At 42.5% G+C, this 27,666-nt stretch overlaps 2 protein-coding genes across 5 annotated transcripts in view; one reads left to right on the plus strand and one right to left on the minus strand.

Moving 5' to 3' along the window:
• Nucleotides 1–27,666, plus strand: part of tns1a (tensin 1a) — an 81,086-nt gene that overhangs the window by 44,549 nt on the left and 8,871 nt on the right. For 3 of the 4 annotated variants that reach the window (XM_023420307.2, XM_087177723.1, XM_087177725.1), the window contains 16 exons: nt 767–816; nt 1,936–2,107; nt 2,362–2,412; nt 2,533–2,655; nt 3,223–3,287; nt 3,729–3,812; nt 6,638–6,750; nt 6,842–6,902; nt 7,024–7,099; nt 7,210–7,354; nt 8,156–8,221; nt 8,451–8,576; nt 22,221–23,882; nt 24,804–24,884; nt 25,230–25,393; nt 25,685–25,826. In XM_023420307.2, the coding sequence (XP_023276075.1) occupies nt 767–816; nt 1,936–2,107; nt 2,362–2,412; nt 2,533–2,655; nt 3,223–3,287; nt 3,729–3,812; nt 6,638–6,750; nt 6,842–6,902; nt 7,024–7,099; nt 7,210–7,354; nt 8,156–8,221; nt 8,451–8,576; nt 22,221–23,882; nt 24,804–24,884; nt 25,230–25,393; nt 25,685–25,826 (3,181 nt within the window). The remainder of the gene's footprint in view (nt 1–766; nt 817–1,935; nt 2,108–2,361; nt 2,413–2,532; nt 2,656–3,222; nt 3,288–3,728; nt 3,813–6,637; nt 6,751–6,841; nt 6,903–7,023; nt 7,100–7,209; nt 7,355–8,155; nt 8,222–8,450; nt 8,577–22,220; nt 23,883–24,803; nt 24,885–25,229; nt 25,394–25,684; nt 25,827–27,666) is intronic. The other variant, XM_087177724.1, reaches the window with a different exon arrangement.
• On the minus strand, nt 26,049–27,166 carry LOC111665338 (C-type mannose receptor 2-like). The gene has a single exon (XM_023420309.2). It carries the CDS (start codon nt 27,164–27,166, stop codon nt 26,285–26,287), a length of 882 nt encoding a protein of 293 aa, XP_023276077.2. The 3' UTR covers nt 26,049–26,284.

Raw genomic sequence — 27,666 nt, forward strand, 5'->3', positions numbered from 1 at the left:
CCCCCCAAACAGTAAAAGGAAGAGCCAACTCCAGCATCTATTATGCAGCGATTCCTCGACAGTACATATTTAGTAACGTTTTCCCTCCGCAGTCCTGTCACAGTAAAACAACCTGACTTCACCTCTTTCCTCAGTAAATAACTAGATTCAAGACAAGATAATTAAAGTGTGCTGAAGTCCTGACGAGACCTGAGTCAGGATGGTTTTCTCCTGGAAGACACTGATGTATTGTGGTTTTTTTTTCTTCTTCTTCTCCTTAATCGCTTCCTTATCCTTCTGTTACATTTACTTCTCCTGCTTCCTATCATTTCTTTGTTTCTCTCTCCTTCTCTTTCTTCATCATTTTCAGCATTCCTTCTTGCTCTTCCTTTTCTTTTGTTCCCTCTCCTCTTCATCATCCTCTTTTCTTTTTTGCTCATCCTTACACTCGTCCTTCTCTCCAAACTTCTTCATCTTCTTCTCCTGCTCCTTCTCCAACTCCTTATTCTTCTCTTCATTTTTTCCTCCTCCTGCTCCTTCTCTTTGTTTTATCTTGCTCTATCTCTTCTCTCTTTCTTTCTCTTTCTCCAAAACAGCTTCAGTTTTGCTTCTTGTGATCTGACTTTTCTGTAATTTGTTATGTCAGATTGTAATTCAGTAAAATCATCATCATTACCAGATGGCTTATGAATCATTTTCTCCCTCCCTCCTCCTCCCTCTCTCCCCCACCCTCTGCATATATGTGTGTGTGTGTGTGTTTGTGCATGTGTGTGTGTGTGCTCTCCAGGGATCTACGAGGTCCTGCAAGAGCGTCGAGATAAGGCGAAAGCAGTCACGGTAAGACTCGTGTTATATGCAGGTGCACAGTGAGTTGATATAGAATAAATTTAAGAATAGATTATTTTCCCTCCATAATCCATTGTGATCTCCAACTCAATTTTACGATGAACATCACATAACGATTATTTGGCCTTTTTTCTCGGAATGTAAATTCTCATTCCACACTCTTTGTTTTCTGTTATTCTTCAAACACGGTTATTTCTCATGCGGGGCTTTACTGTATGCTCACCACCCAATAAACCTGATTACCGTTTGGCCAGTGAAATAGATTATAGTGATAATACAGTATAATAATAATATCAGCAGAGGTCATGTCAACAGTCAGTCAAGGATTGTAAACCTTTTCCTCTCCAAGAAATATGAGAGTGAGCTGCAGGAGTTTACTTTTGATCAAGGGGATGTTTGTGATGAACTGAGTTTTAGAAGTGTTCTCACAGCTGCTGTAAAGAAGTGCTGTGTGAAGATGATGATCTCTGAAAATTGGAGAGCAGTTTGGAGTGAACAAAGCTGATGATCAAGATGCTTATGTTGAGTTAATATGGGAAGACAGTCCAGTGTTTAGAAGGTAAAAAGGTCAAAGCCTCCATCCCATGGTTGTGTCCCGAAAAAAAAAAATGTTTCTTAGTATTGATCCAAGTTTGCAGAAAACATCCACAAGGTTACATACGGCCAAAAAGTGACATGCCTACTAGCAGTGTATCTGCTTGTTATAGTCATTTAAATGCATGAACAATCAATAATAGTACAGTGCAGCCTATATAAAACCGTTTCTGAAGTTTATTTATAAGTTGCAGTCAGTGAGAGGTGTGTGGTTTTAATTTTGTATAGCCTTCAAAACAATATTAAGATCTTTATGAAAAATTCATGCAAAGAGGAGCAAAGTGAAGAGTAGAGTGTTCCAGTTTGGTTACATAACACACACCTTTTCCTATGCAAACCTTCATGAAATCAGGACCTCGGTATTTTGTTCAAGGAGAGCAGGGTAGATGTTCGCCAACAAAAAGTTTGAACCTCAGCTGTGCGGTTGAGAGATGCTCAGTTCGACCGTGAAGCTATCCCCCCACTGGGATACAAAAGCACCAGATAAACACGTCTTGCTCCCTCTGCCTTTTCCAGGAGTCAGAGTGTGGTTCAGGCCATGGAGGAGAGCTATGAGGTGGACCTGGTCTACATCACGGAGAGGATCATCTCCGTCTCTTTCCCCGCCGCCGCCGAGGAGCACAGCTACACCACCCACCTCAAGGAGGTGGCGACGATGCTGCGGTCCAAACACGGCGAACATTATCTGGTGAGATACCCCCCCCCCTCTCTTTCTCTGAATCCAGGACTGTTCACTCATATCACTTCTTGTGTTTCCTGTTTACTCAACTTTGTCCTTTGATTTTGGTCAGTGCAGAAATTTCAGTGATTCTTTTCACTGCACAAATGTGACTTTGTTGTGATATTTCTTCTTTAACAATAAAAAACCTAAAAATACATTTTGAATATCACATGTGCATTAGTACTTTGATATATTCATATTTGGTCTCTATCTGATTTCAGATGCTCAACCTGAGCGAGCAGAGGAACGACATATCAAAGTTGAACCACAAGGTAAACACACAGGCATATATATTAGATAACCTCATGTTTTAGAGGAATGAAACCACAAAGATGAAAAGTGAAACCTCCTTCTGGTCTGAATAAAACCCCGAACCCTCTCAACCCCCCCAGGTTCTGGAGTTTGGCTGGCCAGACCACCATGCACCAGCGCTGGACAAAATCTGCAGCATGTGCAAGGCCATCGACACGTGGCTCAATGGAGACCCACATAACGTGGTTGTATTACACAACAAGGTAAAGCAGCAACACGACTGTCCAGAACATGAACGGAAAAAAAAACATCTGTTATTATCAAGGAATTATTGCCTATCTCCCAAAATGTTGAACTACTCCTTTAAATGTGAAACCTATGGATATATTTGTATTGTATGTTCTGTGGCTGCTGATCTCATGAACTCAACATAAATTCTTGTAGTTATTCAATTCTCATGGTTATACAATCCATTCTCTTTTGTTTAAACATACATAACTTTACAGTATTTGCACATGCTACCCAGATGAAGCAGAAAAAGCAGAAATGAAAACATTTTCTCACTCTAAACACGCAGAGTGATCAAACATTATTTCATGTGATTTATGTTTCTTCCAGCTTTTTGGGTTTTCAATGTAAATCAAGCAGCTTGCTGACCAGTCCATCACTTCTGAGGATTTATTTGTTCCTCCGTTTCTTGATATTTATGAAAAAAATCTTTGATCTCTTTGAAATAAGTCCTGTGTCAAATAAACCTTTCAATAATCCACAGTCAAACTTCAATCATATTGCTGACAAAGTTTCTCCTCTCCTCTGTTTCTGTGTCACAGGGGAACCGAGGTCGAACGGGGGTGGTGGTGGCTGCGTACATGCACTACAGCAACATATCTGCAAGGTATCAAAGATGTCACGATAAGTAGACAGACTAAAACATGGTGAAGATTTGTGCCTGTCGATTTTGAGCAAGTGGAATTTAAATCCACTTTAAATCTCCTCTTCACAAGGTTTTGTGAGGACAGGAGTGCCAATCCATCACCTCAAGGTCTGGGACCAGAGCAGTCTTGAAAATTAAATACTGATGTGATTATTATGGCAAAACACAGAGTCCGGGTCAGCTTATTTTTCTGGCTCTGTGAGAAGAAGCGCTCCAACAATGTCATCATTCTTTAATGCAACCAGATGTTAATAGGTGGGATGGAGCCAGGAGGATTTAAAGCTGTTTTGTAAATGGTGAAGTTCCAGGGGGGGTATTTCGAATATACAAGCAGTTGTTGATACGTTGTAATTTGTGGAACAACAAACTATAACAATGTCCTTCTCATTTTGTGTCATGCAGTGCTGACCAGGCGTTGGACAGGTTTGCCATGAGGCGCTTCTACGAGGACAAAGCACTTCCTGTGGGGCAGCCATCGCAGAAAAGGTTAGTTATTATTAGTGCAAAATACGGTGTTTTTTAATCATTCCGAAAGATTTATAGAATAAGTAGAAGAAGTCCTGACCCCCATAGTTACTTTCACTACACCTTAATGTACCTGCACATAATGATTTAGTAAGAAGCACTACTTGGCCTTGGACGTATCTCTCCTACTGTAGGTACTGAGCTAGTTAGCTGAGCTTTTGCAGCTCATGTAAGAGAAGATAAATATTCTTGGTTTTGGAGAAGAAGAAGAACCCAACAAACTGTTAATATACAGGGTATCACTCTTACGTGCCCCATGCCATCAGGCCCGCCTGCCTAGTTACGCCTCCGAAGCTAAGCTTGGACAATCAACAAACTGACTGATCAGTGTTGTGGCGCAGCTCCATCTTTCCCATTTAGCTTTAGAAACATTTTGCAGAGGAAATTCTTTCCCTTTTTTCTTGTTTATCTCCAATTTAGTTTTAATTGGGATAATTGTGAGTAAATGTCATGGCACTGGGAGAAGTAATCTGTCTTGTCTGTCTGAGGGATTTCACTGGTGTCTCTGGGGAGGCTGCGGGGCTTAGTGGCAGTTCATTCCTGTCTTTTAAGCGTATCAGAGCATATTTTCCTCCAGTTCTTCTCCACATTTAGCAGTGAGTGTTTGGAGATAATGTGCTTTCCATGAATAGAGAGCAAAACAGCCAAGTGAAACAAATCGAGAGTGGTTTAAAGCTATTTAAACAATTCCTTATTATTTTGAATGCAGCTCGCTCATGGGGACTGCCCATACCATATTATTACCCCCCTCTGCATTATTATAAGTCAACTTCTTAAAGGCTTGACCCATCACGTCTGCCTTCTTTACCTGGAGCGAGAGGATTCTTGATCCGAACAGGAAAAAGGTGACGGGGAATTAACAAAGAAACACAGGAAACACCAGGGGACTTAACACCACTTCATTTCAGCGAGTGAATTAGGCAGCCAGCCATTCTCTAACAGGTCTATAGGCTTCCCCTCTGCCCCGCTGCTATTTCCTGCTTCGGATATAATTATCCGTGCCCCAGGAGTCTGCCCGTATTATGGTCTGGAATGTGTGACATTAACATCAAGAGTAAAAGATGAGTTTGGCCTGCTGCTGCTATGAAAGCGTGTAAAAGTTTGGATTAGAGGTGTTATGTGTAGCATTTTAGCATCATGAAATCATTACCATGTTTGTTGTGAAATGGTTGTGTGCTACAGTGAACAGACTGGACCGTCACTGAGAGGATTGGCCGCCTTTTATGTCTCCCTTCTGTGTTTTTGTCACACAACAAAGCTGAATTAGTGTAAACTTTTAGTGTGACTGCTTTACAATGTCGCACTCGGGCCAGACGGTTCAAAGCCGAGCCGTTTAGCAAACTATTGCTTCTGTAAGGACACGTGTCTGATCATCATCCAAGTATTGATTGAAAAGATTTTTACCATCGCTTGAGGTTGAATTTCACTCCATTTTAATGAAGAACTTTTTTTTTTTTTGTATCAGTAACTTTGCTTTGAGGTACGCTCTCGTTCCCATGTGTCATTTCAGTAATGAGAGCAAGACTTTGGCGATTAGACTCCGCTGATATGAAGCACCTTCATCAAGCTTAGGCACATAAGAAGATAGTGGAAGAGATAGGACAGGATCGCCCAGAGTCTAGATACCTATACAGTAATTATGCTTGTTCTCATGGGAAGGTTCATTTACAATTTCAGCAGCTTCGCTCATTATATTTTATGAATATTTTAAGTTTATTCTGGGGCTTCCTTAGCTGCAATTACTGTTTGTGACAGAGTGTTTGTGTCTTCATTTTGAGCAGAACCTGACACAGCTTGCATACAATCATCATGGCTGTAGTTTTATTAAATCAATACGCATGTGTATATGTTCCAAAGGCTTCATGCGAAACCTTTAATATAGGATAATTTCTTGGTAAAAGACAGATCGCTATTACGTCTCATATCACACACAAACGTTCTGTAGCTACAAGCCCGGTCCTCCTTTCAGCGCTGCTTTCGTGGCGTGCCGGCTCAGTCTAATTGAATTTCACAGAGGCGAAACCATCTGGCCACTGACAGCCGAGCAAGGGGGGTGTCTGCATGTGGCGACCCCACGGTCAAGGTCACGTTTGGTACCATCATCATTATCATCATTTACAACCAGACCACACTAACTCAACAGACCCCCAACTGGCCTCTGTACACACCAGTTCACTCTGGCGGTTCCCATAGTGGATAAAGGCTGATTTACAGTCGGATTGGAATTCAGTTGTGGCTGTGCTGGTGGAGCTGACGAGCGGGAAAGGTGAACCACACAGGAAGGGGGTTTATTAAGTGTGGATTTGGCGTGTAATCTAGCCAGAAGGTCCTGACATGCTAAGTGGTAAAATAGCTGTGTATGATCTTGTATCTCAGCAAGGATTCAACTGATTGCCATTAAATTTGCTGAAGATATTCATGTTCCCCAGAGGATGATTCCTGATGATCTTGCTGATCCCCTGACCATTATTCTACTGTAATAATTGGGTCAAAACTTCCCCTTGTTTAACAATTTATTCAAGTACAAGGTTTCTCTAAAATGCATGCTTGAAGAGAGGTAATAAAGATGTGTAACTGCACGATTGCTATGAAATTTACTGGGCACATTGTATCCCTAAATGCGCCGCTTTCAGGCCAAAATATCAATTTTGCACCCAAGTTATTTAATAAATTATTTGGCAAAGTGACCTGAAAGTTCGGGCACAAGTGATGCTGCCAAGGGGATAAAGTCCTGAGAGTAAGTATTTGACAACCGAAAGTCTTTGCTTCCTTTCCTTTGTCTGCAGGTATGTGCGATACTTCAACGGCCTCCTGTCCGGACACATAAAAATCAACAACAAGCCCCTGTTCCTGCATCATGTTATCATGCACGGCATACCCAACTTTGAGTCCAAAGGAGGTGAGTATCTTCCTCTGCCAAACTCTTACAGAAAGAAGTCTAAATTTTGCTTGAAAATGCTTCAACGTCCTCGTTTGTTTACCCCTCGCAGGCTGCCGTCCTTTCCTGAAGATCTACCAGGCAATGCAACCAGTCTATACGTCAGGAATATAGTATGAAAACTCTTATTCCAGTTCAGCGTGACTTGTGTTATAATCCAGGGCAAAGATGACCCTATGAGGAAACCAGTCATTGAGTTTTAACAGAAAATTGTTGTTGTTTTTTTTACCACAGCAACGTGCAAGGGGACAGCAACACCAGTATCTGCATCACTATCGAACCAGGCCTGCTTCTGAAGGGAGACATCTTGGTGAGATTTCAATAACAACACCAAACTTTCCTCTCTAATTTCTGCCTGATTGATACATCGACTGATATACTGATCTTTCATAACCACCCCCCCCGTTGTGCTCACCACAGCTGAAGTGTTACCACAAGAGGTACAGAAGCCCGATCAGAGATGTGGTGTTCAGGGTGCAGTTCCACACTTGCGCCATCCACGACCTGGGGGTTGTTTTCGGGAAGAATGAGCTGGACGAGACCTTCAAAGGTAACGGCTCTCCGGGTGGGTGTGTTTTTACAGTATTCTGTTTATGTCTGCGTTTGTGTGTTTGACAATGCTTCGTTATCCTTTTGTAAACGGAGGGGAAAAGACAGTATTTGTGTTTATATGCGAGCCTTGGCTAATGTGACAAGTTTATTAACATTCAAGACGAATGCAGATAACTGGGTGACACATAGGGCAGGGACATTCAACAGCACTCCTGCTTCACACACTTACAGTGCTGTTAGTGTGTGTATGGATCAAGTGTGTATTTCAAACACCTTCAAGTAACACTAGGATTTTTTTTCTTCTGTTGTTACTAAGTTTATCTGAAGAATATGTTTCGGTTCTCATTTATTTCTTGTAGCAAAGTTCTTGTGCCCTGCTACAGGAGCACACTGTTCCTCACTTTTATAGCAAACAGGGTCCTCTGGTGGTGAAGGCAGCTCAGTATTTACTTACAGTAAAATAAAGCAAAGGGAAATAATGGAAGAAAATGCAAAAGAGCTAATTATGATAAAGATCAGCTAGAGTTTCTTAAAGTGGTCAAGTTTTACAATAAACACTGATGTTTACTCTGCATACATTGTTTATATCTTGCAGTTTTTACATAGATTTTGCTACATTGAAATTGAAATGTTGACATTTTATCAGTGATTGTTGTTGATTTTTTTTTTTTAGACTTTGTTGTATGTTTCACCATAATGCTCAGTGTTGATTTAAACACATCATATATCATATCCACTGTGTTTGTGTGTATTTGTGTCTGTTGTTTTAAAATAAAAAATAAAAAACATCTTTATATTGTCTTTGTCTGTGCAGATGAGAGGTTTCCAGAGTATGGCAAGGTGGAGTTTGTCTTCTCATATGGACCGGAAAAAATCAGAGGTAATACATTTTTCTTTACTGAAAAGGGAAAAAATATTTTGATTTTAAAACTTGATAAGATACTTTGTCAGATCTAATGTATTGGCAAAAATGTTTTGTCAGGATAAATGTCACTTTTCCTAAATCGTGGCTTTCTGTGTCGGGAGTGACACTTGCTGTGCGCTCATCCATTTGAGCCAATACGTTCTGTGTGAGGTCCCCATTACCCATCATGCCTTGTGTTCCTCAGGCCTCGGCCACCTGGAGAACGGGCCGAGCGTCTCTGTGGACTACAACACCCAGGACCCACTGATCCGCTGGGACTCGTATGATAACTTCACCCATCGCTGTGAGGACACTGCAGACGGCGAGCACGGTTTGTCCATGCACACACACACACACACACACACACACACACACACACACACACACACACACACGCACAGAGTTTGATGGATAGGTTGTCTCCACTCATCCACAGTTACTAATAGAGACTTTCAGACTGGTGTTACTGCTTCAATGGTTTTATTTTTGTTTTGCTTTGATTGTATCTTGTAATATTCACAAAAAGAAACACAGATTCAACTTGAGTACACTGTCAATCAATATGGTTGAAACGACACAGCAAAAAGTTACCAGAACTTTTATTTTTGAAGGTTTTATAATACTAATACTAATAGTTAGAGTTCAGAAGCATGGAAGCAATGTGCTGGAGCTTCACAGACAATATTTGCTAATAGTAACATTTCAATTTCAAATTTCAAATAAACAAAAGCAAATACAGTTTTTCTCAATTCAGATGCCAGATACTCAGTTTCACTAATTCACAAACAAGTTCAATACACATCAGTCAAATTCCCCTGTCACCACAGATCGTGATTTTTCGGCTTTCACTCAGCACTCTCCTGAAGATCAGAAGCGTCTGTGTCTGTCTGCTCGTCACCCACCTATGCTGCTTTCCCTGAGCTGCACACACACACACACACACACACACACATACACACACACACACACACACACAACCTCCTCCCCCAACCTGTCAATTAGGCCTTTAAATAGCTGCTGCAGAAATAGGGGGGCGTCAGTCGCCCTGCTACTGGCGCTGCCCCCTCCCCAAGGGGGGTTGTAACCTGAAACACCACCGACCCCAAGTCTCACAACTGCCCAAACCCACCTCCAGCCACTGGCTTGCTCTTGCTTCTGTGCCAGAAGTTTAGGTAATTTAAAATTTGGGCTCCTTTTTAATGTGCTGTCTTCTTTCTGTTCAGTAATAGTGATCCACAGACTGTCTCCTCTTTTGGATCATTTTTTAGCCAATTATGCAAAGAGAAATCAGTTGCAGAAGACGCAGAAATTCCACTTTTTCACCACCAATAACATCACAGACTCAAGTAGACTGGTAAAGCTCAGTATCACTAACAGTGTTTCGATGAGCTTTGCAGCCCATGGCAACAACAGCCCGTTTGTAATATATCTTCGTCATCATCAGAGTGATACACATCATTTTTTATGTAGGCTTTTCTTTTAATTTGACAGTCATGGCACACTGCAGCACATTTTCCTGTCCCCACTCTGACTCTCAGTGCTCTGCTATTATTATCATTATACTATTATTACCTCCATACATGTATTAGCTTGTCCCCAGTATATGAATGAGTAATGGAAAGTGTCTCAGTGGGATCAGTAAACAGCAGACCATAACACATCATTACAAGATCATTTCTGGAATAAACTGAACGTCGCAAATTGATAACATCATAAAATATCCTGTCTTGGCATTTTCAAGACAAAGTGTGGCCACTTAAGCTAACTGACAGTTTTGAAGAGTCCCTTGGATCCTCTCAGTGATAATGAGATTCATGATTACTGCTGTTAATCTGAGAAGTTTGCACAAACAGGAGGATGCACTGGCCCTCAGTTGAGTCAGGACTTGGCAGCCGTTGTGGTGCTGCATCCACTTTTATATAAGGGATTTTTTTATTTATTTATTTTTTTTTTTATGGCTTTGCAAAGACCCATTTCATTTTTATGAACATCCCCAGAGAGCCGTTGCGGTAATTGCTGTGTTGCAAGAAGGTCAGTGGGAATCGCCAGGATTTGGAAGATGCAACAATGAGATGATGATTAAGAAGTTTTATTAAACAGCATTTAAATTATGACAAAAAAGTGTAAAATACATATATGAGTTGGTAAACCGAGGTGACTGATAAGCTCCATGACAGAATGGCCTATTTTTACACACTACAGTACAGTGGACACTGATCACTCATCAGGTATTGTTAAAGGAATCCGGACTTGTTTATTTGCGCGGGTGTTAAACGAATGTTTCATCCTCAGTCGTTGATGTCTGAATAGGTCTGGGGCTCGCCCCGGCTCTTCCTGACTCCATTTTTAACACAGCGCCAGCGACCTTGGAAATCCAGCTGAGAGGACTCAACGAGAGATGGGTGTCTTAAAAAGGGTCTGCGGGATTAGGCAGCTTAGAGTTATGTGTGTTTCATACTGATGCACGCGCTGGGAGGGGGGGGCATCTTTAGCTTACTTTAAAAGAAGGAATTTGTGATGAGTGTTACACTTAAGCAGTTGTTAAGAACAACATTGTGAAGTGTGTGTGTGTGTAAAGGTATTTGTGTTTATAGTTTCAGTTGGTGATATACAGTATTTCTGCACTATATGGGGATGCATAGCCGTCCATGTCCATGCCTGGAAATTTTTGTACATTTGTTTAGACCTTTTTACGTGGTATGTGTGAGTGTGTGAGTGTGTGTGTGTGTGTGTGTGTGTGTGCAGTGCACCTTGTGTTTGTCGGCTTGCCTTTGCTCCACTAATAGCCCTGGGGTTCGGTGGCAGCTGTCGACCCGGAGGTCAGACCAGTCAAAAGGCCACTGTTTGGGCCACTGAGTAGCAACACAGCTGCAGCAATGCTATTAGCAAATCTGCTTTATAAAAATGACATGTTTAGCATTTTAATATCAGAAAATTGTTGAATTCCAGGTTTTAGTGTGATGGCAAAGTCTGTTTTTGCCCGATGTCTGAAATACAGCTATATGGCATGAACCGAGATTGCTTTGTGGCAAAAAACAACAAAGACGGTGTTGTTGTTCCAGCGTAGACACAATGCCCCAATGCTTGCACTCACACTGGCAGAAAGTGTGCAAGGATGATAGAAATATCACTTCCAGGTTGTTTTAAAGAGAGAAGAGATGCAAGGAAAGACGGTGCAGTGGCATTTGGTATGAGAGAGAAATGAGCTTATTTGTGGTCATTAAACTAAAATTTCATGATTCAAAACACTATGCTGATATTTGCTAATGCTTCATGCAATCTTCATTGTATCACACGGATGTTTTTCAGGTTTCTAATTTGATAAAAATCTGTAAAACGTGCTCAGTAAGACATTAAATGAGCATTTAAACCCAGGTAATGTATACACAATACAATTTTCATTATTACACTGTGAAACAGGTAATATTCAAAGTTGCTGACTTGAATGTTCTGTTAGTGGATGCAGTGTGTGTTGTAGGAATGAAATGATCCCTTGAGTTCTGAAAAATGAGAATAACCACTAAACATGGTGTCTTGCCACAGGAGAATAAGTGTGTGTGTTCCAGTATGTGTGTGTGTGTGTGTGTGTGTGTGTGTGTGTGTGTGTGTGTGTGTGTGTGGTGTACAGTAGGGCAGCGGGCCCAGTGACAGCAGAGGCTGTCTTCGTCTTCCTTGTTTACCGCCCTCCTCCCATATTTGGCTGGGGCCGAGCCCTGAAACATGTCTGGAATAGCTAGATAGAGACAGACAGAGACACAGAGGCAGTGAGACAGGCACAGAGAGGCCGAAAGAGACAGAGAAGTCCAGACTCCTGCAAAGATTTGACAAAAGTATAAAGCAAGTGAGGTGTTTTTTTTGGTTTTGTTTTGTTTTTTTTGTTTTTCTGAATAAAGAAGAAAAAGGAAAAAGAAGGAGAGAATAAGGAATGAAGTAAAGTTAAGGAGAGGAGAGCAGCACTGACTGGTGAGTAGCACTATGAGGCCTTGGGGTTACAACCAAACATTAGAAACTTCTGTTGAGTTCAAATGGCCGTGTGAAGCTGCCTGTAACATACAGTGAATTGGAATTCGGTCAATTTGCATTTGAAAATGTGAAAAATATATATTTTACTTTTGCAGCAGACAAATAATTTCTCTGCAGATTTATTCAGCTTTTCCCTTTTAACACTCGCCGTTTTGGTCAGATAACATGACAGGAATACAACCTCTGGTCTGCAGACATGAAGAGTCTGTTTGTCTGTTTGTTGCGTTTCCATGTCAACATGGTTGCATCCTGTGTGTTTGGCACCTACAGTATATGGTATAAAATGAGTCATGGAGCGAGCAATTTGTGTGTGGAACATTTTATGAGCAGGCTGCAATTTGGGTTCACCAAAACTATGAGGGACTTTGGTTGGTAACTTCATGTGATTTCCAGAGCACTTGGACAGGGACATGGTGCGTGTGTAGCATTTGTTTTACAATCTGTTGTTTCGTTTCTTTTGCCAGTGGTTAAAGAACAAATGACCAGTGTTCAGTGAAGCTGGAAGTTGAAGATTGAGGACTTTATTGTTTTTGTTTATTTGTTAGTATTTAATGTACTTCTGTATTTTTTAATGGACGATCCAAAGTGAGACTTGATTGAAAAAAAAGGGCACTGTCTGCTGCAAATAACTAGATAGCAGGCAACTTAAGTAAATGTCTGAGTAAATATTAACCTTACAGATTGTCATTTGTTTGAAGTTGTTTTTTAGTTAGATATTGTTATAACTAATTTTGAGGTTTCAACCAGCCCTCTATGCAGTAAAAACATGTTCATAAGTTGCCATAGACACACTGTATATAAAACATTTATCATACTTAGCATCAAATCTAGTGCAGTAGTTTTTTTAGTAGAGCAGAACAGAATTCAGTTTTTCTGAAGCATAACCTTCAGTAATGGATTTCAGGTATTTGAAAAGCAGCCTGTGTGTGTCTTGCATGAGCAGATAATGCTTCTCGTTAGGCCTCTTGCTGACAGCACAGTGAGCTTTAGCAGCAGGTTCAAATCCCAGCCCTGGAAACCCAGCTGAGCCAGCCCTCATCTCTTAATGCCTCTTTTCTCCTACTGTCTGTCTCGATGTCTCCATATGGCTTTCTTGCTGCCTCTCTGCCTCACTCTGCTTTTGTATTTTTGTATTTGCATATTATTGCTTTGAGTTAACACAGCCTCATTTCCAATTTCTGAAAGTGTCCTTGTCAAATCCCTTTTGAAAAAATTAAATAAGTTGACATAATTTGACATTTTAAGTTTTTTGAGTGTTGAAAGTTGTCCAGTGTCAAAGAATGCATTCATAAAATAGCCATATTCGCACATGAGTACAGTATGAATACAAATCCTAATGCTTTAGATTGTTAGAGTGCAGTGGGAAAAAGTTTTTTCTCTGAAAGTTAAACACGTCAAAGTTCCCAAAGAGCCAGAGATGACAGACCAACATCTAGGTTGACAGCAGGTACATTTATGACAGCTACTGATCCTCGTGAGTGAAAGACAGATGGATGGACAGATGCACAGAAAACCAACCCACTGGTCAATAGACAGTGAGACCTGCAGAGGCAGACACGCAGAAATGACATCTGAGGCAATGTCTCGACACACTGGCAGTTTAATTTTATTCTTGTTCATATGCATGGATGCTAACCTGACTTCTCTGGTTTTGAACTGATGTCACAGAAATATTTTTGGGCTGAAGAGGCTTTAAGTACATATTTTGTTGAATGCATCAATGCATATTCCCTCAGCAGTAATGACTTGAGTTTGTTGTTTTTGGTGTGACCCAGCCAAAAATCCCCCACTAACTCAACCCAAATAAAAATCCCAATTCGTAGCTTGAGCTAACATTTCCTCTTCTGCAAAAAGTAAAGAGATGACGTGAATCTGATATGGAGAGTATCCTGTTGTCAGTCAGATATACAGACAGACATAGAGACAGTCAGACAGGTAGCTTTTTATGACAGTCACTCAGTTGGCAGACGGGCAGCTGGATGACATCACCCTCAAAGTAATCTTGGAGACAGACACTGATACAGTCACGTTACCTCAAACTGTGACAGCTGGACACTGAGTGATAGATGGACTGAGAGGCAGACATGGCAAATATAAAACCGCGACAGTTTTCCTTGTGCCAATCACTGATACAGCATCCATGACACCTTTTTCACTGATCGACTGTCACATCATCCCTTATGAGGCTGTCTCTGTTTCTCTCATGCTCTGCTGCAAGAATATGACCAATCTCAGTGGCCTATTTGCAGCCGTATTTCTTTATAATACATGTAAAATAGTTCTTTATGTTTTTTTTTCTGATGTTTATAAGTATGTAGTATGTATTTGCACTGGAAGTAAGTGAAGTTACCACGGAAATGTTTCCCATTTTAAGACCAAACACTGGATTAAATGGCATAATGAGGATATTTCTGCAGGTCTCCTTGTGTCTCTCTCACACACACACACACACACACACGCACACGTACACACACGAACACACAGGTCTTTAAGACAAGCCAGTTGTCAGTCAAACCCAGTCACCCACTGTTGGCATGCAGACTGGCCGTCGTCACGGTGATATGAAAGCTGTGAAAGTGAATGTCACATCCTGCTGTGAGATACCTGATGGCTCGCTGACATCACCACGTGTGTGTGTGTGTGTATGTGTGTTTAGATGTTTGTGCTTTACATGCCAGCCACCAACTCAGTAAAAATGTTAATACCATGTGTTGAAAGTTATAGTACATATTGATATTTCACAGAACTACTAGCAGTTGGCATTGCTAAACTTTACGTTTCACATTATTTAAGTTTGTCTTAAATGAGCTTTGGAGAAAAAAATGGCTCTTTTCATCTTTGTCATCCCGGTCCTCTTTCAAGCAGGGCGCTACACTTTTCCCAACCTCCCAGTTTTACTGTTCTCACACATACACACCCAGTTTCCTTCTGACCTATAAACCTCCAAAGAGACCTTTCTAACAGAGGTCACCTTCCCACTCTAAATAGATGCGTGTGTCTGGATGCATGCAAGTTCATATATGCATTTATAAACCTACATGAAATCATACACCATATCTAATAAAACCATCATTGCAGACATCTTTCCTGAGAGAGCCACTTCGGGACCCTTTAATCAACCGTGTAACTGTTAGGTGTGTTTCTATATTTATATGTGTCTGCACTTTGTAAAAAATGGGTTTGGTCTGTTTTATAAGGTCATCGTGTCCCGTACAAGGGTGTCAAGCCCATCTATAACTTTCCACTATGCCTGGAAACTTCTGGAGTGGGCGATAAGAGAATCTGAAGGAAAAATCTGCCCAAAAACAAATAAAAAATGTATTGGTGGTATGTCAGTTTCTTTAGGATTAATATAGTAAATAATGCTACCTAATCCCTGCATATCTTCAAAATGGTGTCATCCATAAATTTAATTTACAATATTTTACTGATGAAAAATAATAATAAGGAAAGTGAAGAAGTGGTCATAGAACAGAGCCCTGAGGAACTCCTTTATGGATCCTGGTGAAATTTGTTCCTAATCTGGAAAGATTGGTGTTATGTATTTAAAACAACTGATTATAATATGTGAAGGAGGCAAAAATGATCACCAGTGTTAAATTAACTTCAATCAATTAATTTAATTGGTTTACCATGGGCCAGCATAGGATCCTTGTGGTTTTTCAGATGGTTTTAATTTACATTTTAATCCAGCATTCATGTTTTACCCATATGGGGGTGATTATTCTAGTCCTGCTTCTGACCTCCCACATTCATCCTTAAAACCAAGAACCAAGTAAGTTATTTCTGAGCTAAAAGTCAAAAATTCAGCAATAGTACCAAGCACTCATATCCAATCATATACCAGCCATCTTGCTGTTGACAAATGGGCTTCCTGAGTCACCCTGTGTTTGTTAATCTCACATGTACTAACTACAGTATGTATATAATCCACATCCCAGCCGGTCCATTTGATACAGCAATAAAAGTGGTTGTAGCACATTGTCTATTTATAATAAACCATTGGCCACAGGTGTTTAAATGGCTTTTTAATGGCCTCCAAGGCTGTGATGTGGCAATGAGACACTCAAGCAAACACTTAAGAGAATACAGCCGAGAAGCAGGTGCTGCGTGTGTGTGTGTGTGTGTGTGTGTGTGTGTGTGTGTGTGTGTGTGTGTGTGTGTGTGTGTGTGTGTGTAGTGATGTATGAGCAATGCCTGTGGCACTTTCACAAGAGACGAAAGCACCTGTCACATGACACAATACAGAGAATGGACAGGTGTGGGTTTGTGTGTGTGAGTGAGAACGAGAAAGAGAGAGAGAGAGAGGCCGACATTAAACCTAAATTGATGAGAAGGCCTATTTAGGTACTAAATATGTTTTTGCATTTTGTTTAAACTGTAGGATTAAAGTAGGTTTTTTCTTCATACTTATTGTACAAAGACTTCTGGAACCTGATATGGATTTTATTGAATATGTTAATGAGTAGCGGTAAACGTGGCTTTGTCCTTTGAAGCAGGGAGAATGGCGTGTTTCACTGGTTTACCACAGTAGGAAACAAGTTGTTAGCTATTTGTGGTAGCCGGGCCTCAGTGACTCAACTGATCTAATTTGAGGTCTGTTGCAGCTACAGTATTTATTGACAGCAGAAGAAAACTATTTGTTCTGTTCAGATGGTGAGCGGCTTGTTTGTGCCATATGGTGACTATTGCTGTTCACATCTGAAGCTCCTTGACACTGATGCTACTGTGCAGTAGGTGACATGCAGAGACATTTTTTGTGTGTCATCATAGCTGGATGATATCTCCATCGCTCTGTTTAAATGCAAAATCCAACATAGGATATATCTTATCTCATTCGTCACCCGTATAACCTTTATAAACATAGAAAAATGTAACTGGTAATTCAACTTTCCACTTTGGCTATGAGATGCATTGGGTTACAGTTTGGTGAATTACTTGGCTCCTCACGTTAAACACCAGTCAAAAGGACAAATATCAGACTGCTGATCTTTTTCTGAAAGCCATAACTTGTTGGGCTGATTTCCTCCTTCCCGGCAGTAATTACACCATTATACCATTATATCATTATACCCTAACGGCCTTGTAATATTACACTATTGCTGAGGCTGGTTTGATGATGATTGTTGCTGAAGGAAGCTCTGACGTCCAGGACTTGACAGCCAAACAACAACCTTTGTAATGCATGAAACTAGCAAACTGAATTTACCTTATAAAATGTAGGTCCACTAAGTAAGTTTAAGCTCGTTTGAGATTCTGTGTCTTGCTCAAGGGCATATCAGCAGGTCAGACGGTTGCAAACAAGCTGCTCATCTCAAGGTCAGCTGGGTTGAACAGAGAGTTGTTTCAACACCGGTCGCCTCCGTACACGCACAAAATACTGCATGTGTGTATATGTAGTTGCAGTGATGCGTACAAGCCCGTGTTTGTTTCCCAGCGAACGCACATGCCAAGTGTGTGGCAAATGTAAAGGTTGTGACCTTGTGGCGCTCGTTCAGTGAGTTCCTGTCATGCCCAGCGTTGTTTGTCACTTCCGTTCTTTTCAACCCCCCCCCCCCCGTTGGTGAGTGAGAGAAAATAGCAAGGAAAGTGTTTAAGGAGACTCACTCCGGAAACATTCATACTCCACCTGTGAGTCAGTCAATCCTCTGACTTTTGTGTCTGATTTTACCCCATTGGTATACATTTAACAGAGCCATGACAAGAATTTTGGGATGTTTGAACAAAAAGAAAAGTTTTTCACATCTTTATTAGATGGATTTTTTGAGCTTTGGTTAATTTGCAAATCACTTTTTTCGAAAATATACAAACATTTTTTTTTTTTACGTCCACCCCACCCACCCCCCCCACCCTACAACATCGAGTGCATCCTAATCTAAGGAAATGAGTAAAGAAATAGATGAATAAAAGTTATGAAATTGATATATATAAGGGTATCAGTCAACAGGTATGAGTAATTAAGCAGAGAAAGAAAAAAAAAAAGAAAAAAGTGGCGGTAGCTAATTTGAAAGTGAAGCTTAAGAATAAGTGAGGAGGCTGCGTTTGCTGTGCGACACCATGCATCATCCCTCAGGACCTTGTGAACATGGATTCACGAGTTGTCAGGAAGGGTTTTAAGTTTGTTAATGAAAGACATTATTGGACTCCAGGTGGAGTAGAAGAGGTCTTTCGACCCTCTCAGTGTGTGTTTGATCTTTTCAAGACTTAAATGAAGCATAACGTCACTCATCCATAAGGAGGCGCTGGGTGGTCTGGAGGATTTCCAGTGCAATAAGATCCTCCTACGGGCAAGTAGAGTTGCAAATGCTATACGTCCTTATGCTTATTGATAGTCTGCTGTTCGGCTGGCACTATACCGAAGATGGCAGAGTAGGCGTTAGGTTGCAGATTTAGGGATAATGCCTGTGAAAGAGTTCTGAAGATTGCTGACCAGTAGTCTGAGAGGGAAGAACATGACCAGAACATGTGTGTTAGTGTTGCCGAGGCAGCATGGCATCTGCTGCAATTCTCATCCATCTCGGGATGAAATCTGGCCAGCCTAGATTTGGAGAGGTGGGTGCGGTGCAAGACTTTAAACTGAATTACCCCTAGCCTAGCACATGAAGTAGTTCCATTGACTCTCTTCAGAGCCTCAGCCCAGGATTCCTCAGGTATTACATCCCCAAGCTCCTCCTCCCATTTCCCTTTAATCTTATTGAGAGAGGTGTCTCCTAGAGATGATATGTTGGAGTAGATTCTTGAAATGAAGCCTTTTAGGTTGGAGGGAATTTGGAGGATGTCGTCCATAGCAGTAGGTTGGGGTGCGCTCGGGAAGTTTGACAAACATTTTTGAATGGACCTGGATGATTTGAATTTGAAAGAGCAGCTAAAGTTGGTATTTGTGGGTCTGTGGTGGTTCAGTGGAAACCTTTTACGCAGCATCCCCAGTAACAAGCACCAAATTGAGACACTAAATCAAAAATAAATCAAAATGTTTCCTGGGAATATGTTTATAATTATGATACCGCAGCAACATTTTGAGCGCTATTACCCAAAAGTTGTTGCTCTGTACATTTTCAGTTTGTCTGTACTTTTCTTTCCTCAATGAGCTGTGACATGTCAAATGGCACTGTCTGCTCTCCTGATTTAACCTCAGGATAGAGTTAACCAGCAGCTGGAAAAAGTGTCACCCTGGCAGACTTCAGTGGTTTTTGCCACAGAGCACTGAAAGATCATCCTTTATGTACTAGAACAAGGGAATTCCCTATGGCTAAAGGTCAGAGAGTAAAAGAGAGAGGGAGAGAGCTCAGTTGGTGGAAAATGTCAACCACTGTTCACTGAAAAGTTTAGAAATACTGTCGATTATCCAAATTTAAGGCCTTAAAAATTAATAAAATACAGTTATTAAGGATTTATGTCCTGCAGTGGAAGCTTTCTTTGCAAAAAAGGGTTGAACTTTGCTTTGTAAGACCTGCAGATACTCAGGTTGAGGGTAAGGGGGGGGGGGTAACCCTGAGTGAGGGGATCCCCCCTAATGATGTCACCAGACAGGGGTACTGCAGTGCCAGGCAGACAGATGGCGTGGGAGCTGTAGTTTATTTGAAATGACATTTCTTCCCAGGCAAGCAGGGTGGGGGTGGAGGTGATGGCAGCGGGGGAGTCCCTCCCTCGCTGCCGGGAACAGTCCAGAGATCGTCCCAGAGTGCCAGCTCACCCCTCTCGGCAGCTTCAGTGGTACAGCCCCGCCTCGCTCCAGTAGAACACATGTTGGATGATAGGAGGACATGAATCAGAGAGGAAAGAGAGAGAGTGAGGGAAGAAGCCCAGAGGCAGAAAGCTCAGTCACACAGAGGCAGCTGAAGGACTATTGATGTATAGAATGAAATGTGGACAGCATGTGGCTTTTTAATCTCAATATAACTGACTAAAGAAGAGGAAATATTTCATCTTTTGGGATTTTTTGAGAAGAAAAACTAAAAGAAAAATTGGTTGCGCTACAGGTAAGGAAGATGCTTTCACTGAGTTTGTGATACCATGAGGTAGAGATGTGTATTTTTTTTTTTTTTTTGTGAAGCACTTATTTTTGAAAAGTGCTACATAAAGTTTATTATTATATATATCAACTCTGATTTGAAGAATTTTCTAAACAGAACGTATTTAATATTCCAATATAAGAAAATTAATATTCAGTATCTAGAAAATATTGAACCAACAATGTAACTTTTACGTGAATTATGAATTAGGTGTAACGGATTGGACTGAACTCCACATGAAATGTAATACTAAACCTTGCATTGTACTCCCATGATGTTAATCCCAGTGTCATCATTAAAAACAACCACAGGAGCCAACAGTGTTTACAGCTTCCTCGCCTGCCCGCTCGCTCTTGCTGCTGCTGTGGTCGTGAGTTGTTGTTGACATGGGTTTTGAAATAGCTGCGGCCCGAGTGATCCACCATCTGTCCCCAGGGGTTGCTCAATTTGGAACACCCCACACACGAGCCAGCCGCTGCCGTGTATATATGTCGTGTATATCGCTTTGCAAAAAAAAAAAAAAGCCAGTGTTGGTGTATTACTTTCTTCCTGTAAGCATAAGTGTGACCACAGAATGAGCATGGTGCACGTGTGATTGTTGTGTTTCATGGAGCCAGTGTCATGTTTTACAGTTTGAAAAGTTGCCCTGCCCTGTAATTGTAGTGCACATTTGATCTTAACTGTGTGAATTACACTACTGCACACACCCACGATTATGTGTTCACGTGCCGTAAATGAGTTGTAGTATGTTTTCTTTCCCTCTTTTTTAAAAATATAAATATATTTTATTCACATTCAAATGAAAAAAAATGATATATTAGGGCTCACTGTATGATTTGAATGGAGGAGTCAGTTGCTAGAATAGATCTTGCCCTCAAATCAAATGTGATGACATGAGCTGGGCTATGTGTGTCCAAGAAATTTCAAATGAGTTCTACAGGTACTATAAACAGATGGAGACACACACACACACACACACACACACACACACACCCCACCCCACCCCCATGCTTAATGTTTTTAATTGCTGTCATCTGGAAAGTAACTTGATTTCAGTATGAGGCTCTTTCACAGGCATAACTACACAACAGTCAGGGTTAATGTGGAAGCCTAAAGACTGTTTTGAAAGTTTTCCCAGCTAAAGTTACTCTCCATTCCTTCATCTGAGGTGTAGCCAGGCCAAAGGAATTTGGTTTAGTTGTTCCGTTCCTGCCCTGCCCAGTTTGCTACAAGCTACGTGCAGCAGAACATAGATAACACAAATATGCTGTACTTATTTTTATATGCATACAGTGTCTGTAAAACATTCCTGTGAAGAAATATTGTGGATACTGTCATTTGCAGTGTTGTACAACATGTATGCAATCACTATGCAAATCATGATTCAGCAGCCAGATATTCAACTTGACTTCTTCAAGTCTCCCAGTCCAGCTCAGGGCTTTCAACCTGGCACTGCTGCTCTTCTCTTTGGCTCACACAGACCAGCTGTTTCCATGTGTTGGACAGGATACGCCCTGGTTCACGTCAGACCATGTGGGCCTGCACTGACGCAACGTGACAGGGGCTTTGGTCCTGCAAATTGGCTATTAATAGAGCTGGAGGTGCTGTGTTGCTGGCGGCTGGGCTGCACGCTGAACCTCAGGTCAAATAAAAGGGTGCAGAGGGGGGTCACTGTGCCTGTGGTGTGAGTGATCCCGTCCTGTGCAAAAATGACTTGATGATTGGAGCCAATGAAACGTAATGAAACCATGTGCATGAGGACCAGATGATTTAAATCACCTCAAGGAGGATTCGTACTTGTCTGAATCATCTACAGAAAGAAACAGACAAATGTGTGTCTCATTGTGTTCTGTGTTTTGATTCTGTGTGTGTTTGGAACTGCATGAAAACATGGATGTAGTTTAATAATTTCCGTATATGTCTCTTTATGTGTCTTTCAGATGTTGTTCATACCCAAGGTCCACTTGACGGAAGCCTTTATGCCCGGGTCCGCAAGAAAGACTCCCTGGAGGGAGTTGTCACCATCAACGGCCTCCCAGTCCATGAAAACCCCTTGACCAGTGCCAAGAACTCGTTGCAGAACGCCAACCATCCCCTCCAAACCGCTGACCAGACACTTCCTGTGGCAGGTCACGCCTCCCTCCCTGCTGTCGACCACACCCTCTCCGTGAGCAGCGACTCAGGCAACTCTACCGCATCCATCAAGACCGATCGCACCGATGAGCACAGCCAGTCCGTGCAGAACGCCGTGAACCACAACAACCCGACCGTGACCAACCCCCCACTCAGCCCACAGGAGAAGAGAGAGCTCGATCAGCTTCTGAGCGGCCTTGAGGCGCCAACTCATCAACGGCAAGCCTACCTGTCCACATCCACCAGTCCAGGAGGAGGAGTTCGACACCTGGTCCCGGCACAGGTGCACGTCAACGGGGGCCACACCAGGCTGGTGGGTGCCCCTTCGACTGAGGAGCGGGAGACAGATATTCTCGACGACGAGCTGCCCAATAGCCAAGAGGGCAACAGTGTGGACAGTTTGGGCACAATTTCTTCCCTAGACGGCCAGGCGACACCAGCTGACCTCTACTACCCGTCACAGACGCCTGTCAGTGGGCAGAACGACGGGCCGTACCTTGAGAGAGGCGTTCTTGGAGAAAAGTTGACAGAAATGCCTGTGCATGGAGTTCGAACTCCCACGGCGATGCAGGAGAGGTCTGTGGACTCTGCATCACCACAAGGGGGATACAACAACTACCAGAACGGAGGGGGGATGTGGGGGAATCCGCCACCCAGCAGCCCTGAAACCAATCCTAAACTGATGCCCAGGGCCCCGGAGAGGAGCACCAGTAGCCGAGAGGCCGTTCAAAGAGGTCTCAACACTTGGCACCAGTATAGCCTCCCAGATGATCCGTTCGGCCCTCCTCTCCAGTCAACACATAGCTTGCCCCACTTCCCCACCCCAGCCTCGCAGCGAGACATTGAGCAGTCCATCGAGGCACTCAACATGCTCATGCTCGACCTGGACCCAATCAACTCCCACATGTCCAAGTCCCACAGTGCGCCCCCTGGGGACAACAACCTGAATTCATCACAGGCGCCCTTCTCCCAGACCCTTGCCAGACCCTCGTACCAAGCGGACTCTGCCATCCACGGCTACAACAACTCCGGGTCGGTCAACAATTCCTTTCACCGATCGGCTGGGAGAGTGTCAACATTGCCCAACCAGAGCCCAGTTATGGAGTCTCCAGTCTATTCTCCCCAGAGGCCCAACGCCAGCTACCAACACCAAAACACCACCCCAACACACACCCCTGAGCCCTACCTCCACCCACGCCAACCAGCCCACCATTACCCCACTGATCCTTCTTCTAATCTGAACCAGCAGGCACCGCTGAAGCCTGTGAACTCATACCCAAGCGGCGGGGTTTCCCACTCCCCAGACCTGCAGGGTTCGTCTCCTTACCCAGGCTACAGTGCTTCCTCTTCCCCTCTACCCGCTCTCACCCCCCAGCCCAAGGATACCTCCTCTTCCTCCTTGGCCCGGGAACAAGATGCAGAGGAGGAGACACTAAATTTGGAAGGCCTGGTGGCTCACCGCATCGCTGGTAAGACTTTGAGATATTGTTTTTATTGTTTATAATGTGCCTCATTTCCACAATCAGCCATTAGATATTTACTTAATTAGGGAGAAATCATCCAAGTTATGTTATTTGAAGAATTTCATTTAAAGAGTTTTATTTTTTGTAAATAGGCTAAAATGACTTCCACGATCCTGAAAATTATACATAGGCAACATGTGTGAATCCAAAACGACAAGGCTCACTGGAATGAGCACAGACCTAATTTAGAGCTTGAGGCAATAATGTTACAACTTCAGCAGGAAGCATCTTTAGTCCTCTTCACCAAACAGCACGTGAGCAGAGCAGGTTTCGGCAGTTCCTGTTACTGATTCATCATGGGGTGCCACTCCACAGGAGTGACCTGTGCCCATAAAATTAGCTCTGCAGCATGAAATACGCCAGTGCTGGTGAGAGGGGGAGATAGGATAAGAGTAAGAATAGCCAGGCGTTCGGAGGCTCCTGCTTCCATGCATTGTCTGCATTCATGTTTCCATTCATGTGAAACCATGTGGAAGCTCCCAGGCGCCTCCCAGTGGAGCAAAGTTGTAAATTCCTCATTTTTAGGTTTGTTAGAGATGGACCTGATGATGCAGAGTCTGATGCAGATGTTGCTGTCTGCTTTTGTTATATTGCTGTTCACATTCTGTAATCATGAACCTTGTATCACTTAATTGGATTATGAAAAAGATATCATCTCATTTGATAAACATCTTTTAATTTTCTCTTCACTTCATTAGATTCATTTCTGTTTTGATTTTTCTTCTCCTTTTCTGTACAATCCATCTTTTCCGCTCTATGGACAACCCTTCCCACCATTTGCTTCCTCCTCTGCACCTCTCTCCTCTCACCTCCCTCCTCCACCTCCTGCCTCCCACCCACCACCCTGACCTCCCTCCCCGGGAACAGAGTACAACGCTCGTATTCGGGGCATCAGTGCAAGCATTACACCGCAACAATCTGACCGCCATCGCTCCTATTCCTTCTCTGGTTTGTCCACTTTCCCTCGCTTTTAATTTCTGACATTTTTAGTTCCTGCATTTGTTGAATCCTTCTCTGCTTCCCAGCCATTTTTCAAAACTTTTTAAGATCTTTTATGATTATTTTCTTCATCGGTTCCTGTTTCTGCTCTATTTGTCCCTTTACACTGCTTTTTCTATTCCCTCTACATCACATATTTACACTTTAAACCTCTTCTCCACTTTTGATGGCGTACTTCCGGAAAAATATTGCTGAATGTTAATAAAGTGTTACACAAGAAGTATAAAAAGCAGTTTGGAAAACATACTTCATGAGTTGACAGTTCCGCACAGTGAATATTTTGGGGTGTTGCAGGAGTTCGCTCCAGAGGGATGACCCCAGAAGTAACGCAAGAGACGGGCCGGCGTCGGACCACCAGCGAGGGACAGTACCAGAGCGGCCATGACAATCCGCCGACAAGTCATTCACCAGACTTTGCCAACAACCTGGCCCTTAACCCAGGAGGAAGACCCAGAGAGGTGCAGTATTCAGCCTAATGGTCCAACCATGTGCACATCGTGGGAACCGTGCACTGCCTGCAGACGCTGTTTAACCTTTTACACTGTCATCTCATTCAGCTCGAGGCAAAATGCACAACAGTTGAAAATAACTAAGAGAGTGTTGTACTTCAGTCTGTGTCTGATTGTGCTTAGAGAAGCCTTCTTTGCTAATAGAGATTCATTTTCACATAAGAATATTTCCCTCTTCAGGTTTTTGTTGTTGTTGGTGCTGATATATTAGATTAACTAAAATGTTCTCTGTCTTTCAAGGGTCCCATGCACAGCTACCGGGAGGCGTTTGAGGACGACAAGGCGGACGGTTTCAACAGTCCAACTTTTGGAGGCGGTGGTGAGAATTCTCCACAGACCCCCAGCTTCCCCGTGTCGCCACAGACTCCTTACTTCAACATGTGTAGGTCCACTCTGCCTGCAGACAGGGGGCGCTGTCTAAATCCTCTGAGCACTGACTCTTACCTCTCTGTTGTCTGTCTGTAATTGTTAAAAAAAATGACTTAATGAGTGAAAAGACAGATGAGAAAAGCCAGGAAAGAATTACATAATGACATCAAGAAAACAAATGTTTATTTATTTTATTCAAATTTTTTATTTATCTTTATTCTATATATATTCACCAGTTTAGTTCTACAAAACAAAACACAAAAGAAAAGAAAAAGAGGATAAAATACAGCAAATAAATAAATAAAAGGGGTGTATTATACAAATACATGGATTCACACCAAAAAATAAAAGGATCAAAGTGCTAAAGATTAAGCAAAACCCGTCCCTGTAGCAGCAAACTACTTCACAAAACCTGTCCAAAGTTTAACTATAACAAATCAACCTATAAACCGACCATTTCAAAACGTAAACTCAGTAGCAAATAAAATGGAGTCTCTCCTCGCAGTCATGAGCCTCCCATACACTTTGTTTCACACCTGTAGCTGCTTGACTGACTCCAGGAATATTCAGCTCAGTATTTGCTGTAGTATTCATGACAGACCCTGTGTGATGAGTGTGAACTGCTCCTGTTCCCTCTGTGGCATTAGTGACCAGAGGAGAGTCCGCACTGTTACTCTGTTTCCCTCCCATCACGTGTAAGGCAGCACACCGCAGGTTGGCTTTCGGACATGCAGACTTGTTCCCCTGACCCCAGGCCTCGTAATCCAGCGGCCGTCTGTCCACCCACAGCCAGTGTCCAGAGAACAAATGCAGACCGATCCAGACGCGTTCCGTGGTGACATTTTTTCCTAACTCTTTCTGGATCAGCAGCATCTCTGTCTCTGACCCCACGCTGGCCAGGTCGCGGTGATACTTCTTGCAGTAATCCAAAGCTTCCTTCCACATCTTCCTCTCCCTCACCACAACCACCCTGTAGCAGAAGAAGTGGTCTTCAAAGTCTGCTTCTGCATCGTACATCCTGTTGTAATGAATCATAACGTAGTCTTCATGCTGTCGGTTGTCGGGCTCACCCAGTGCCCAGAAAAATGTGGACACCTCGCCGCCGCCTGACCACATCCATTTCAAAGTGTCTGTGGAATCTCTTTCCATTCCGATCCAGAAGTAGTCCTCGCTCTCACCGACAAGCCTCTCAAGTTGGTAGATGTCGTGTTTATTGCTGACAGGAGCCAGGTCTGTATAGAACATCTGACAGTACTTCTGAGCTTCATGCCAGGTCTTTTTTTGCTCGATGTAGACGTACTTGCCAAAGGCTAAGCTCAGCAGGAGCAAGACGCAGGCGAAGCTCTGATCCATCACTGTCTTGTGAGTCCTGCAGGAAACTGAGGATGCAAATGGATTTTTTTTTTTTAAGTACATGCTGCAGGATGAGGGTATTTGCATAAGGTGGACCTTCTCCTCCACTGAACCATTCTGTCTGCAGGGGTGAAATGAAAACAACAGCTGATCACTGCTACAGTAGTTTAATGAACATTTTCAGCTTGTGAGCCAAGCTGCAGTGATTAGCTGATTAATCAATTGTTTTTGAGGTGAAAGCCTTAGCCAATGGTTTTGTTTCAGCAAGTAAAGAGGAGTTTTGATAGTCCCAGTGTTGTAAAAGTTTTGGAAACCCACATTTAAATCACACTGCACCTTTCACAGCACTCAAAAAACACATTTTGAATTTGCTTCAGGCAAAACCTAAATATTGCATGACTTGGCAGCAAACAATAGCACAGAGCAGGTGTGTGCAAATCATGGTTTTGAATGGCAAGAGGAAATCATTTGTCAACGTGTCATGTTTTTCTTTGGGAAGC

This window comes from Seriola lalandi, unplaced genomic scaffold, assembly GCF_002814215.2.
Source record: "Seriola lalandi dorsalis isolate HSWRI2012SDOR001 ecotype SW California unplaced genomic scaffold, Sedor1 jcf7180002054630, whole genome shotgun sequence".
Lineage (NCBI taxonomy): Eukaryota > Metazoa > Chordata > Actinopteri > Carangiformes > Carangidae > Seriola > Seriola lalandi.